Source organism: Aptenodytes patagonicus, chromosome 3 (assembly GCF_965638725.1).
Source record: "Aptenodytes patagonicus chromosome 3, bAptPat1.pri.cur, whole genome shotgun sequence".
NCBI lineage: Eukaryota > Metazoa > Chordata > Aves > Sphenisciformes > Spheniscidae > Aptenodytes > Aptenodytes patagonicus.
Genome location: NC_134951.1, coordinates 106,261,949 through 106,278,681, shown reverse-complemented (window position 1 = coordinate 106,278,681; position 16,733 = coordinate 106,261,949). Strand labels below are relative to the sequence as shown.

At 40.6% G+C, this 16,733-nt stretch overlaps 1 protein-coding gene across 6 annotated transcripts in view; it reads right to left on the bottom strand.

Moving 5' to 3' along the window:
- The window catches only part of RPS6KC1 (ribosomal protein S6 kinase C1), a 91,302-nt gene that overhangs the window by 30,334 nt on the left and 44,235 nt on the right, over positions 1 to 16,733 (bottom strand). For all 6 annotated transcript variants that reach the window (XM_076334551.1, XM_076334554.1, XM_076334552.1 and 3 more), the window contains one exon: positions 11,438 to 11,530. In XM_076334551.1, the coding sequence (XP_076190666.1) occupies positions 11,438 to 11,530 (93 nt within the window). The remainder of the gene's footprint in view (positions 1 to 11,437; positions 11,531 to 16,733) is intronic.

Here is a 16,733-nt window from a genome sequence, read left to right as displayed (position 1 = left end):
TTGGTAACAGAAATAACCAGCACTTTATAATTACAGCAATAATCTAGCAGAACCCAATTTATAGAAATGCAATGGTAGCAACACAATGAAGCACAAAAAGTAACCTTCACATAGCATTACCTTCCCATGTCACTTCACTTAAATCCTCACTGTACCTACCTTTCTAGTGCAACACTTTTCCCCATCAGGCTTCCTATACATCAAATGTGTTGCCTACCAGTAGGTTACCAGAGGGTTTTTTTGTGGTGTTTTTTTGCAGGATGGCTATATACCTGCTTTCCAGGAAGCTAAACTAAAAGCTGGCCACACACATGCCCAGGCCACAAGAAAATGTTTTATCAACTGTATAGTCACTGCTGTCTCATTCCTCCACTGCCATTTTTGTTTTGCAGCACTCATAAGCCACAAGGAAGCCTCTTTGTGCTACTGTAAACTAGTATTAAGGTAACAACAACAACAAAAAAGGATTTATTTAGGGAGAAAAGAGTGGATGGGTTCGCTGCAGAGATGAGAACACCTACAGCTGCAGAGAGCATCTCTGTTAGGAGTGCATCACCTCTACTGAAAGCACTTTAAACACAGCACAGCAATGAGAGAAGTACTAAATAACGACCACCCTCTTCGCAAGCTCCATTTATTTATGTGTTGAAAACAAAACAAACAAAAATATATATGTGTATATATACTTGGCAAACTGCATCTTTAGGGAGCTGGAACCCTCCGCATCTCCGTCTTCAAATCACCCTGCTCTGGAATTAATTGTTTTCAAACCCCAAGAACACAGACGTACTTGAAAAGCACCAGCTGCAAGACAGCCACAACGAGCAGCACAAGCACAAGCCCAACCCTCCTCTAGGAACAAGAACAAGGGTGTGCACTCACTGTTTATTTACAATAGACATTGTAAACTTCCAGTAGAAATATTCACATACAGTTACACCAAAATATTTAGGCTGCAAAATGCCAGCACTGGGGTTACCAAACTTTGAGTTCAATAGACAAGATGCTGCAACTCCAAGTCAATAGACAAGATGCAGTGAAGACCAAGTCAGCTCGCATCAAATAAGACCTGTCGCAGAGGAATGGCGTGTCAGGAGTAACATGGTGTTGGATTCATCAGGTGACAGGAGAAGGACAACACAGCGCACAGTCTCCCTTATCTCCCTGCTGTGTGGGGCAGCGATGCAGTCATACCCTGCTATCTCTGAAGGGGTGAAGTCTACCAGGTTGAAGGGAACTGCAGAAACAGCCGTCCCGTGCAGTGCCCACAGCGAGGTGAGGTGGAGACGTGCAAAAGGCCCAGGCGGCTGGGCCAGGAGGGGAGGTCTAGGGCAGGGTTGTGCTGGCTTCCCCCACGCAGCAGCTGCAGCAAAGCAACCTTTTCTCTTTGGGATGGCCGCGTTCAAAACACTGCCCTCCATCTCTCCCCATCGCACACCTGAGCGTCTCAAGCAAGAGGAGGAGAATTGGAGTCTTTTCTAATCATTTCTCTCTCATCAAATTTCACCAAAAGTAGTAAAATGACAGACACCTCTCCATCTCAAAGACCTCCTCTTTTACTAGGGTTGCACCCAATTTTAAAAGCTGCTCTATATCTTCTGGCCAGAAAGATATCAACAGAAGTTGGTGTTACTGACATTTTTTGACAAAGGAATGACACAGAGTTTCCATGTCAAGGGCAGGATAAGGAAAGACAAGTGTCCCCAGGCCACTGAGTTTGCTGAACAACTTTTCAGGCCTCTTACCTGGGACTTCCAGAAACAGCGGAAACCAGATGAATAAATAACAACTGTAAAACTGGGTTTTTTTAATCCTTGCTTAATCAAAAGGTGTAAAATTAAAATTAAAAAAACAAACAAACAATAAAGAAAACCAAAAGAGAAAAATAAAAGCCACTTTACAAGAGGTGCCAAAAGAAGATAAAAATGTTTGGAAACAACTATGTGTTTACAGTCACTTTCCTTCTTCTTCTCCCAAGTTTGTTTGTAACTAGACACTGTTCACATTGAGGCAATAAATACAAGAACATATGTGATTTTTTTTTTAAATGTGCCCTTTGACTGTCAATATCTCCTAAACAGGTGTTGGCTAAATGATTATAAATTGGCCTCTGGATACACCTCTTCAACTGAGCCGTACAGGACTGGCGATAATATAATTAGACCTAAAAACATCAGGCTGGTGAATGCTTTCCATCTGTTTGGCAATAATGTTTAGTTAACAATAGTCTTTAAAAGAAGCACCTTCAACTTCAGTTCTTAAAGTTATTTATAGGGCCATTCTTAACACACCAGCACTCTTGCTAACAAGAGCTTTAGCCACTTGGAAATTATTAGCCATACAGCTGTATATGAAAAGGAATGGCAGCATTTAACATCTGTATCTCTCCAGATTTACAAGCATCAACCTCATTTAAAGTCATTTCTTAATGAACAGTTCCGTGGTCTGTATTAATATTATAGTTGCATGCACAAAGATCATAAGGAGCCAAACATTTTTTTAATACCAACAGTAGGCCAATCAGTAATGAAGCTGTCAGCATAAAGGACAGAATAATAGCTTCTTTAACCCTCAAACAGGATTTGTTCATTTGTAGAGTAGAAGACACCAATTTAAAAACTGCTCATGGGTTTGCTCACCTTTATAAAGACAAAAATCTAATTTGGTACTAATTTGATACAATTGTCTTTCCAATAAAAGGCTCCTAAAGCCATCTTTTATTCCATGATAAAACAACTGCTATAACTAAAACTGTCATGAAATAATTGCCTTTGATAGCATACCTTATTGCACAAATACAATTAATGTATTCCTCCCTTTCATTTTTCACACTTGCTTATCAGCACTGTATTAGCATATGGTGTAACAGAACAGATTACTAAGCCCTCACCCTATAAGACGACATATAGAATGACTACCACTAACGCGAATAAAGCAGACAACGGGTCCCTTTAGGGCTAGCTTCATCTGTTGTTATATTACAACATGAAAATGAAAGTAGCAGCTACGGTTTTATAACTGTAATAACAACAAATAATATTTGTGTGCCTTTGAGGTTAACTAGATGGACTAACCAGTCTTTCTAACCAGCTTCTTTCTTCTTCCTTCCCATCAGGCATCATACCTTCCCCCAGTGATGAACATCTACAGCTCCAGTTCATTTCATGGAAAACTATTTCTTTGCTGATTCAATACTGAGCTTTCTGCAAGACTGTTTGCTTCAAAAGGGACTCCAAGAAGCCCAGGAAGAGCCATAAAAGTAACTTTAGAAATTCACCTAGTGATGCTCCATTTGGCCCTGGCAGACTGTGGGCTTTACATGGGCCCACCAAACCAAAAACCTGCTCCAAGGAGAGGCAGCCTGCATGCATATTACAAAAAAGTGGTTTAACCAGATTCACCCAAATAATTAAAGGACTACATGAATGAGTAGATCACTATCAGAAAGCTGACATTTCAGGAAGGGATAGGACCAGGAAAGAGACGGTCACAAGTATATTTGCTTGACTTTTTATCACGCATCCAGAGCAAGGTGAACAGCTCTTGGATGCATTACCAGGCTGCTGCAGAAGTGCGTTAACAGTAAGCCTGCCATTGACCCAAATGCCAACTTACTCTCCTCACCTCATGCTTTACAGACAATTTCTAGACAGTAGTGCTATCCCAACAAGTCTTTCCTGTTTGCATTCCTTCACATTTCTCTCCCATTGCAAAAGGGAGTGCTTCAGTAATTCTTTTCCTAAGATTTCTTTTTAAAATGCAAAGTGACAAGTGTCCACCCTAATGGCACGATGGGACAAAACAGGATTCCACATAGCATTCCCTATGGCATAACTCTGTTCTTCTCCAGAGCAGATCACACAAAGGTGCTCGCATTAGACTAGGCTGGTCCTAGCTTGCATAAGCTGATGGAACCTGTTTCACTGATGATGACTACTGTGTAACTTGTAATATTTAATACCTCCTAACAATGAGCTGTCAGCTGTAACATTCAGCATCCTATCTCAGAGGGGAGGGAGAAGAATGCACAGCGGGGCATTCCTGGGCACTGAGCAACTAGACTGTGACACAAAAGGAGACAAGGCAAAATCCTGTTTGTAATACCAATGTATGAACAGAGTCAAGGTCTACATATCACGCTGGCTTTTACGGCACTGTTGCTTACTCGTTCTTTCCCTATTCTTCTGCGTTGATGACAACCTCAACGTGGCCAAAAACACTGACAAGCAAATAGCAATTGCCACAAATAAATATATAATGTAAATAAGTGTCTTCAGCAGCACAGACATCCCTATTTTGTACAAGCACCTGAGCTCTCAGGCACATCCCAAAAAACAAGTGAACACAGCAGCGCTGCATGGCAGCAGCTCAGTAAAGTGGCAGATAGCAATACCCCTCCATGATGTCAAATAGAAAGAAAAAAAAAAAAAATCACAAGTAGAAAATTCTAAGTCGGGGTTAATTCTGATGCTGACAGCAGCTACTCAAAAAAAATTAGCTTCTTAGATTTGATTTACAGTATATCCAACAGCTTAGTGGAAAATAAATTCAATTCAGTATAGTAGGTACAATTAATTGGAGAAAAATAAAATAAAACCTGCCTGGTAAATAACCATAGTCTAGCTTTAAGAAAACAGTTAATTTTAGGATCCTTTAAATGCACAGAAATTAGCAAATGTTCCAGTATGCTAATTTTTTTTAATTAAAAGATATTTCTGCAGTAAAAGCTCTTTCATATGCACTACTGATTCTTCATCAAACGTTAAGTTTCCAACTTAACACCAGTATAGCCGGTGGCAGCCTGAAGGTTTACCATCTGCTGCCACCCAAAGTCACGGTGGCCACCTTCAGAACATATGCATCAAAGCCCTGAAATAAGAGACTGAAGGAATACTGCAGAAGTCAGCATAAGGGGAATCACAAACCCAGAGGCAGGCAACAGGCAAGTCACCAGGAAAAAAGAACATGGTGAACCATTAGTCACCCTACCGAGTACCCAACCAAGGTCACGGGGGACAACACTGGAAGAACTAAGGACTGCTCTAAATGCACTGCTCTCCTGCGGGTGGCTTTAACATAAATGCAGTCCTCTATCACACTGCAGACATTTGCTTCCCCGGTCCCCCTTTCTTTTCTGGTTTTTTTTTCCCCTCCCTTCCCCCCACCCAGCATCTAATACTGATTTTTTTCCAGTCTCCACAGTTTCAGGACGTGGCACAGAACATACCTGTGCTTTTTATTTACTTGAGCAGGTTTTAACACTGATCAAAATAAACACCTCAAAAAACGTTTGCTTACAAAAATGTGGCTTTAAGTTCACTAACACGGGTTGAAAAATAGCTTGTGCCTAATCAAAGAAAACGGAATAGGATCTCTTACTGCAGTTCCAGATACCAGAAAGGTTTTGAAGACACACCAGAGCTAAGGGATTACTTTAAAACCAGCTCCATTTTGTTACTAAATTGCCATTCTACACTGGAAACACATCACGTAATAACATCACCAGTGGGCCATCTATTAATTCTGGTCCTTATCTCCTAAACAAATGCACTCTCATCATAGGATAGATTCTCTAGCAAAAGTCCTACAAACTCGAAGATGTATCAGATGATCACCTAAGATTTTTCTCCATGCATTTACCTCACCAGTTGGACAATCCCGTTACAAGTAGTAACAGACAACCAGGAACGAGACAAGTTGGTCACCTGATCCTAGCAGGAGTACTTGGAGCTGCAAGAAAACCTTAGCAGGGGCTGGCACACTCAGGGCACAGTTGCGGTGATGAGGCAGAAGCAGGCAGGCATGCAATTCCCCCCACTCTCCTCAGCTGTGCTGGCTGTCAAGGCTACCAGGATTAAAAGATTTACTTAACACAGATTTATTCTTGTCACTTTTCAGATTACACCACCCGGACTCTCGCTCGTCTCCCTCTGTCGTTATAAAAAGAGATTACATTTGGCTAATATGTATGAAAAATGCGATTATTGCTTATCCTTGTACCTGTGCAACATGAATTATCTTCAGTTTGCAATTATTCCTCCTTTCAAACCATTATTCTAAGGAACTTACAGCTCATATATTCTATGACTTGCAATAATAGTGTACTTAAAAGACAAACAGTGCAGCTTTAAATAATGCAAATGCTAAGAAAGCAGCATATATTAAAATTCGAATTTTTAAATACTTTTAGTTGGTTGGTAACAGAGAGGAAAGTCCACTTTCTTCAAGCAAACTAAAAACTGGCCAATAAATGACAAATGCTGAAATATTAACCTAGAAAATATATCTGACAGGTCTTACTAGAGAATACAGTTTACAATATGACATAGCACTCAGCATCACAGAGTAATTGCCTGGCACCACTTATATACTAAGCAACTTAGTAATAGTTAGGAAGACAAACTGAAGTAATTTTGGTTTAAAAGAAAATATCTCTATAAATTATTTCTTTCTGGAGGACAGAAGATACATATAGTTCAGCCTGCACTGGAATATTCAATAATTTAATTTCTATTTTATAAAGGGAAGGGCAAAATCTGCATTACTTTAGCCAATCTTAGGACTGTTTTATGTCAGATGAGACAAAACATTCACTAAAGTCAGAAGAAATTTCAGTGAGACAAACAAGAAACAAGCTGGAGAGAGACTAAGGGTTATAACAACAAAACACTCAGAAATGTTCAGACTGGTATAAATGGAAAGACTTCAGGAAAACAAGTGGCAGGTGTTTGAGAGCAGGGAAGAAGGGACAGGACTCTTTCTAGCTGGGAGAGAGATTGTGTTTTGAAGTTGAGCAAGCTTTGTTACTTGGGGCTTGAAAACTGACTGTAGCTTAGGAATAATCCCGCAGCAGTAGGGAAAGGAAGGTAGTGAGCTAAGAAATCAGTTTTGACGACGACTCTGTAGTTGATTTGATTTTGTAGGACTTGGCAAGTCACTTAAGAAACTAGAGGGTTATCAAAACATAAAACAAGCTCTTAAAAGTTTCTTTATTTGTATTAATAGTTACTATTATTACTCAGTTTCAGATTTTTAACCATTATTGCCGCTGCTATTTTCCATTATGCCATGTTTGGATGAGGAAAACTTGCTAGTCGGTTGAATTCATTATAACATGTTTTCAGCCAGATTCTCTTTCTAAGCATCGTAATGAAACAAGATGAATGTCTGTACTCGATTGTGCTGTTTATTACAGCTCCCTTTTCCCCACACCTCTTACGTACACACAGCCACTCATTCAAATCTACAAGATGATCTGAAGATGCTTGGCAGTGGGCACCTGAGAGCCAGGTGAGAGAAAACATCTGCTATGGTCAACTCAATTTCACAACTGCAACAGTCTTTAACCTCACCTCAAAATCAAATGTCGAATATTTAAGTTTCCAACAAACACTTACAGGACATAGTTACCTATGTCTTGTTATTCATGCACGGCACACACACTGCCATAAAAAGAGCCCATTTCTCCTATCCTCTGATTAAATTCCATTAAAACTAACCATAACCTGTTTAAAGTCAACTATGGGTCTGCAGATTATGCATGCGAACTCTACATATATACTATATATTCCTGCTTTTTGGCACTTACACTCATCAAGTAGACAAGTAGGAATCACACCTTCTAAATAATTAATAATACTGATTTGGTTCTTCTGCATATTTCTAAGGTCAATTCATCAAAATGTACTACCATCAGAGCTATGACTTTTCATGATAGCACGACAGCCACAAAAAATAACCTACTCTCAAGATTAACGGAATTGCTTCCAGTTCTTCAGAAAGAAGTTACCTACTTCTAGAATCCTCTTCAGAAACTCCCAGAATAATTTTAGCAAGGCCCTGATGAGAGTATTTTATTTTATAAGGTTTCAGATTGTATAATGAAGCTTAACAAACAGCGTATTGAACAACAAGCTCAAATGTACAGACATCTGCGGAAGACCTGATCACAGTCACACCAGTGCCAATACAGACAATGTGGCTTGATGGGGGACCAGGGGAGGGGATAGAAAAGACATAAAAGACAGTCATTGGTTACAGAGGCATAGTTATTACTTAATGCACTCTGCTTTCAAGATGAATCTTTAAATTGAATGAATCTAAATAACAGAGGGTTCTAAAGAATAAGAAATTGGGTTTGAAACAGCATTGTGAAGGTATCCAGCAGCACCATAACAAAGTCGTTTCTTTAGGGGCCAGTTGTAGCTTCAAAGGAAAGATTTGCCTAGGGCAGAAACTCAGCACAGAATCTGCAACCTTGATTTTTTAATTAGGCAAATTTTGAAAGCAAAAATCTTTGCTATTCCAAAAAGAAGTTTTCTACTTTAAGGCACATGAACTGATAAAATAATTGATCATTCTTGGTTGGTGATAACAGTAGCTAAAATATTTAGATATTAGCCTGTTTTCAATGTGGTACCTCTGCTAACAATAACAAGAGCTTTGCTGCCCATCAGCAGCACCTCAGAGCCCACAACATTTGCAGGACAAAAGCCACCTTTGTAATTAGATTAAACCTCTATTTTCAGAAGCCTACTCAGAGGTAGACTCTTCCCATAAAAACACATAAAATACCTGCAAAAGGTTAACTACCTTTGACACCATGAAGTAAGCAAACACAACAGCAGCAGAATTCAAGAAACCTAGTTTCCTCAAGCAAAGCGTAGGTCCTCTTGGGTCTGTTAGAATAGTTGGATTTATACCACAGCCTTTGCATGAGAGCAGAAGAATGGGAGGCAAGGCACAGATACAGTCATTCTTCTATGAATGTTCGCAATATTGTAAGGAGTTTAATAACACTAAGATCTCTAACTCTCTCAGATTCAGCAGAAAAGGTCAACGCAGCAAAAATTATTCAGGCAACAAGGAAGGTGGAAAGGCAGACAGAGAGGGAAAGATGGCACATTGGGAATAAACTAGGCTAAAATTAAATGTTTAATCATTCTGCCTAGCCTAAAATAGTTTGAAAAACCCAGAGTTTCAGGTAGCAACAAGCATTTTGTCTGTGAAAATGAAGCCAATTCAAAACACTTCAAGAGGCTTCAAAAGAACAAAGACTGACATTACTCTAAGGGAAGGCACTGAACCTGTCAGCATTTGATGGAGTGCAGGTTAACAGCTGGTTTTCTTGAGGCAGCACTGTAGCAGACAGACACCACTCTGGGCTTCAAGCAGCAGTGGGAGAAGTCTGCAAACCAACCACCGCCATTTTTGTCAGTGTGTTTAAGCCAGTCTCGCACAGGATTAGGCAAGACAGCAGTAAAAATGCCAGTGGCTCATTACTGTCCACACACCCATTTTCTGCTGAAACCGAAGCAGTTACCTCAGGGTTAGAATAGGATAAGAGTATTTTCAGGCAAAACTCTGCATGATGCTGAATCAGTTACAGACTTGTGCCCAAAAGCATGGCATTTTCAACGCTGGCCCTGAAAATCAGAATCCACTTTCACAAACAAACACGCTATGTCATCTGCTTGGCTCCAGCGAGGATACTTACACATCTATTTGGATTTCTCCATGATGTGAGCTTTAGGGCACATGCAAGCAGAGAAGGAGGCAAAGAACAGTGATGGTGAGGAAGGAAGTGAGATGGTGCTTTAAACCAAGGGCAGGGGCATCGTCTCCAACAAATAGATACACGTGCACACTTCTGCTTCATATTCACATGCATTTTGTGTATGCATTGTAAAACCAAATAAAACATGCTCTGAACATTTGGGCTTAGAGCAGCTTTTCATTTACCTCATAACTTTATGAACACTTAAAAAATATATGAAAAAAGACAGCATACTCAGACTAAGATTAAGTTCAAATAAGGAGAATCTGGAAGCAGGTACGCAGAGTAGAGAGACACCTGAAAGAACATTGCTCCCTTTTTCATATAATAATTAAACATTAACTCTGACCCCTATAATATTGTTTACACATGAGCATACCAGCTGTATACACGGGCCTGTTACTCCTCATGCATATCTCCAACACTAAGATCTTGTATTTTTGTCATCACCAGAACCCTGATTCTTCCCAGCTCTGCCTCAAAGATCTGGACACGTTCAGCTCACACGTGGGACACTTACTAGAGCTGCGCTCAGAGAGATCTAGGAGATCTGATAACACCAAGGACTCCAAAAGCTTCATTCTGATCAAGCATCTTCTCCAGTCGCCGTTCATTATTCTTATACAAGAACGAAGATACCGAAAAGGTCTTTCTTGGTTCATTTCCAACACTTCTGCAGTCTCACATTGTCAGACTAATTCACAAAGTCCATGCCTACTGCATCCATTTAGTGGCTACTAATTTAGTTAGTGACTACTAATGCAAGATCGGTGTTCTTTCCAACCTGTGTCTCTGATACGTATACAGAGTGGAACACAGGCTAAATTCTGTACTTACAACTGAGGAAAGAAGATACAATGAATATTAAGTCAGAGCTGAGAAAACTTTGTGTGCTGTAAAAACAACCATAATACCTAATGTATATAGCCCTCTGAGGAGAAGTTATCAACTTATGCACATAATTACAACAAAACAGGCAAAGAAAAACAAAAATCAGTTCCTATAGCTAGGTTCAGTCCAACAAGAAAAAGAAACCAAGAAATACAGACCTTAAGAGACCAGCTACAGGCTTTCTGATGCACGTTACAAATGTGTAAATTGACCATGCATCAGTACATCATGCACAAACCAGGGACTACATAAGGAACTATCAAAAGCCGCAAGGGAATTGGCGCAGCAAAAAGGAAATGAGCCTTTACAGTCTGCATTAGCCACTGCCACATTGCTGAATAATACATCATCTTAAAAGTATTTGGTAAGGTGATAACTAATCAGCATTATCAAAACAATGCAGCAATTCTTCTGGTCTCTTAATTAGGTTTGCAAAAAATCCGTATGGTCCTTTACTGTTTACAGAGGGGTATTACCCTGGGATTTTGGAAGACATTATTCGCATGAGTCAAAAATAAGCTTGGCTTCACTGCTGAATCTCTGTCTTGGCAGGGGATTTCAATTCCAAATTCTTAGGGAAGGAGAACAGTCATGTGTGTCCCCAGCCCCTATTTCAAGTGACAGTTCAAAAGCAGGAATTTCTACCCTTCTATATTTCAAGTATCCACCAGATTATTCAACTGAAAACACATCAACTCATCCTTACCCCAGTATTGTAACCATGACTTCATTTTTGAAAAACAGGCCTCATCCTATTGAATGCCACCAAACATGTACCTTATCCTTTAGCTCAAATGTATTTTGCATGACCTTACATGAATTGCTTAGATAAAAGCCTTTTTTCTTCTACTTTTGTTATTTTAAAGTGCAGATGCATTTGAGTCATTTTCCCCTTTTGTTTCATATCCTTAAGATCCACAGCTTCAAAGACAAAATGTCAGCATGCAGTCGATTTATGACTGAATTCTTGAAGAGACACTGAAGAATTACCTTGTCAATCACCCCAAGGACTCTGAAGGCCTTCAGTTCCTCGGCAGGGCTCCTTAGGTTCCAAGAGGGCCTTGAACTTAGTGATCCGGGAGGCTAATGGAAGATATCAAAGATTATACATCAATCAGGGTGGTACTTGAAGGAAGACTGCCTGCTGCAGCAAATGCCAGGCCAAAGGAAACTAAATTTATCATAAATCAGAGAGACTGAAGATGAAAGGAGAAGTTTTCTGTTTGTCCTTAGTTGGGGTGGGAGCGGGGGGAAAACAACTTGCAAGTAAGTAAAAATCAAGATAACATTGAGGACAAAAATTTTAGAAAGAAAAAATAATGAATTTTTATACTTTCTGTGCTTAATGGAACCTGGCAATTGATTACTCAATTCTTACCCCATCACAATAATCAAAGCCTTACAGGTATTCTGGGTACAAAATAATTCCGAGATCACTGAGGAGGAGAAAGCAAATTAGAGGCTTTTTAAGTCTGAAGAACATAAAATACAGAATTATAAACAGGGTTCTCTGGTGAGCTTTATTAAATCATTTTAATAACAAAGTGCACAACAGCAATGATTCCTAAAACTGCCTTAGAAAAAGGTAGCTAGCCACGTATCATTAATCTAGAAATTAACACCATAGCAAGAGCATTGGCAGGTGCTAACTATTCAAGTAGTTAATACACATAGATTTTTGTCCGTGCTACGTTTTGTAGTTTCTTAGGGCAAACCAAAGCTTGCATGTCAAAGGAGGGAACAACATTTCAACTGGAAGTCTTCTGGGACAAAGATGAACCTCTTAAGCATCACATACACCTCTGGCACATTAACAAACATTTTCAGAAGTTTCTAGTTCCCAACTGAGAGAATTTATTAGATCCTCCTCCAAAAATTCAACATGCAGCTTCTAGTAGAACCACAGACCTGGATCTCTTCCTCACAAATAAGGTAACTTGATTTGCAGAGTTGTTGAATGCCAAACTCTTTTTAAGCATAGCCTGGCCTCCCCAAGTACACTTCTACTGCATAAAGGTAAAGGAAGAAGAAGGTGAAACTCCTTGATTTTTAGGCTTCTAAGAAGCAAAAGCTGTTTATCTAATTTGTCAGCATCCTGAGGCAATATTTAACAAATATGTCACGAAGGAAAACTGCCGGTAAGCAATTATGCTGTGGATGAAATGTTTACGTATCAGGAAAAATCAAGAAGTTTTCCCTTACGATCAGAAACCCCCAGAAAAACTGAAGATCCTGAACTAGGTAATTCCATTTGCTTCCTCCCTAGTGTTTGCCCTCCAACATCTTTACTGTGCTATCCAAGTCCAGAGCACCTCCCCAAAGCCCTCCCCAAAACTGGTTCCCCTTCATGTTGCCAGTCAACCACCTTCTCTCCTTCCAAATTCTTTCCCAAAAAATCAACTCTTGTTTTAGCATTGCCTGCAAAATTAAACTCAAAAACACACAGTCAAAAAGCATGGAGAAAAGTGTGCTTTTCTTTTATGGTCACCTACTGGGCTATATGTTAAAAAGAGTTTATTATTTATCTTCATTTATCTATCTGGGTCTTATAATTATTTTGCCATGTAAACACTGCCGAGCAAGAGTGCCAACAGCAGTTAAGAGAAAGCAGCCCAGGTTCTACAAATCACTAAAGGTTTTAGTATGAAGAAAAAAAAACTCTACATGAAGTTTTTTCTCCACACCTAATTTAGGTTCCACATTCTAGCAAGCTGTTGGAAGGTCAAGGGAGTTCTTTTGTTGGGTTGTATTTTAAGAGTGTGCAATTTTTCTGCAATAATGAAATATTTGCTTTGAAACAAAGAGTTGTGCTAACACAGAGTTTATTCATGACAAGACTTCAAAAGCATTCTAAGGAATACATTTAATGAAAGAAAATATTTCCAAATCCTCTAGACTACTATAAAAGATTTCCACTTCTATCTGCATGCTATTACATTTTATAACCATTCCTCCATAATCAAGCTTTTAAAATTTTCTCTTATGCATAACATTTCAACCATGAATTATGTTCATACATCTCTACAGAAGTTAATAGTTGTCTAATAATGCTATAGAATCAGACTTCTGCACCCCCCATGTCTGAAGAGCCCAAAAAAACCAGTACATATTTTTGGGTCCTTCTATAAAGTATCACCAATGGTGGCACAGTCAGTAATACTGTGTACACACATCGTTTTCCATATACACATTCTACAGTCATTTCTTACCTTAAAATGATTAATAATCACATCCACATCTCCACAGCTCCCAGTAGCTTCTCCGTTTTTATCAGTTTCAGGTTATTTTTTGCTCTTTACAGTACTTTGGTTTCACTGTTGCAAAGTCTAATAGTGGAGCCCAGTGATGAGGAGGCATCACATTCTGTTGTGAAGCAAGCCGGAAGCAAACTCTAAATACCCAATTCCCAGAACTACAGCAATTAAGCATGCTATGAAGCCGCCTGCTCCTCTGAATAGAGTAAAAGTCCAAGCTCAGCATCTAGCCAGCGATAAGAAAAATAAAAAACAGAGCTCTCATCAAAAATAGAGGAACAAAAAAAAAAAATACAGGAAGGAGAGTGACAAAAACTCAAAGGCTTCATTTGCCTTTAGAAATAAGGCATTTATATACTAAAGAAAGTGGCAGGCTACCTCTGCCTGCAGAAGGCCTTCAGCAGCCTGTCCAAATGCTCAGCATGTTGCTCAGGTAACCCAGTACCTTCTCTCCTGTGGCCAGGCCCTGTATGTTTTGAAACTATTTCCAGACTACACTGAGCTGCACAGCTGGAGTTATCTGACTTGGGATCGGTGTCACCAGTTCCTTTTCCCACCATCACCTTTTGGCTAGCATATGCTAATTTCAAGTGGAAAAGGACGATGCTGATTGTGATGCTGGCCTCTGCAAAGACCCAGCAGCTTGCGGCCACCACTTGCCTTCGGAAGGCTCTAATTTTGCAAGCTACACAACAAAATATGGCAATAGCTCTTGCCTCAGCTTTGGCATCACTGCCAGCAGTTTTAAGAGCAGGGGGAGAAAGAGAAGTACACCACCAGCCAAGCAAGAGGAAGAGCCTCTCATGTTAACCTCATTTAAGGCAAGAGCACTATCCCTAGCTCGGTGACATTTCCCATTTGATGGGAAATGATTCTACTGCTGATGCTGCCACCTTTGACAGCAGTCACCACAGAACCTCAGGATAAAAAAGAGCACTTTCACCAACACCAGTGCAGAGCTGCGCATCAAAACGTGATCGCCCCTCACCATTCAGAGGTCTGTGTCTGATGACTTCAGTAACCATCCCCCTGTAGCATGGCCAGACCCTCGACTGCAGCAAGGAGATGCCTTGTTTTGAAGCAGATACTGCTGGCCTGAGGTGTGAGACTCCACACCATGGGTGTCAAAGAGCTTCCAGCTCTCCTGGCCTGGCAGAACATCCTGGCCCCTTCCTCACGTCGCACCATGGGAAAACAAGGTTGCATCTCTGCACGCATCTGAACATGGACAGAGCTATGGTGTGCTTCAGAAGGTCCCCAGTGATCACCAATTTGGGACTGCATCTTCCCTGAAGCTGGGACACGTCTGGGGTCATGCACATCTGGAACCAGCAGCAGACAGGAATGCAGAATGTGGTCGTGGAAGCCTTGAGACCAAATTTCTTATTTTATGTTAAATTTACATCTCACAGAACTACAGCAGTGTATTTTCTTTACACTTCGTGTAATTTTCATGCACATTTAATGAGAATTTTAGAAGTAAGATACCCTATGAAAACTGCAAAGACTGAAGACTGCTTTTCCTGTTTGGGCATCAGACTTGCATGTAACTCGTTACTAAATTGCTTTGAAAATCAAAAATAATTGACATTTTAAAAGGCAACAACTTTTATAACAGCGCAAAAAGAGACAATTCTAAATATCAAAAATTGGGCATAAGTAGAACCAGAAATAATTTCAACGAGTGAAAAAAATACACATTATAAAAATACCAACAAAGTTAAAATGGACACACAGCTGACAGCTATGTAAGACTGCAGCTTTCTGACGGTCAATCCAGTGTGATTCAAAGGCTGTTGCTGCAGCTCCCACTCAGGCTTGGAGGTGGCTCACCAGAGCTGCTACTTACAAAGGGGCAGAGGAGAAAATACAGCTTGAGACTCTGCAAAATGGCCTGCTGCTGCCGTCACACAGCATTCTTGAGCATTTGTTGTCGAGAAGGCCCTTGAGGCTGCTGTGCTGTGCCAGAGGAGGAAGAGAAGGACAGCGTTTGCTGCAGCTTGTTTTTCCAGAAGGTCTGCATGCCTGTTTACAACCTCCAGAGGCTGTCCCCACATCTCCTACTCCTACAGGTCATAGGAAGGCTTTTCTCAATGTTTACAAGACCCTGTCAAGTGAGCTCCCCACAGTTCACGGTCAGTCACAGTTGCGTCAGTTCCCTGTGCTTCTTTTCAGCCTTACGAAATCTTCTATCCATCCTTAAGCCCTATACCAACAACCTTTTTTTAACAGTGCCAAGGGTTCTCCAAACACCTCCTCTTGTGCTCCTCTCTTCACCACTCAGACTTGCCAGCAGCAGGGTGGTTGCTAAGGATGCTATCCTTGAGGGCTACTCTCTTGGCTTTTTGTTGAGGCAAGAAAAGTAACAAACTACTATTGTTCTTTGTTTGGTTTCCATGGCATCAAAGATAATTTTTGCTTCTCAGCTCTGAAATGCCAGGCCTTCACCTCTAGTGAAATCTAGTCTTTGAAGAGGCAAGAGCCTGGCTTGGGCCGCAGAAGAATAGCTCGCTTCCCTCTGTCCCCGGTCACCAGAGAAAAGCCACCATGCTTTACCGTCACGTGGTGTTCATATGGCAAATGGGTGGCTTGGGGTGCGTTTAGCAGGCATAGTCTTTTGAGACTGCTGCACATGGTTCAGCACACAGCTGGCAGCCTGAGCTTTTGGGAGATATGAGAGGCTGAGGGGTGCAGGACAATAACTGAACATGTACTTCTGAGCTTACCTCTTCCCTTGCTGGACATTTCTCTGGCCTGGTGGATGAGAAAGAAGTAAAATTTCATGTCTAAGAAGGCCAGGTGAGCCTAGTTTTGATGCTGATCACTGTGGTTGCTCCTTGTAAGGGCACAATAGGAAACACAAAGCTATCTACACCAGACATGGGTGACAAAGCAGTTCTACCTTGTAACATCAGGTCACGAACAAGAACACTTTGCCTCAAATGCCGACGCTTGCTTACTAGTCAGACCTCTTCCTCCAAAGTGCAAACGATCTCAGCACCCCCACTGCCCATGAAGTTCCCTGCACTGAA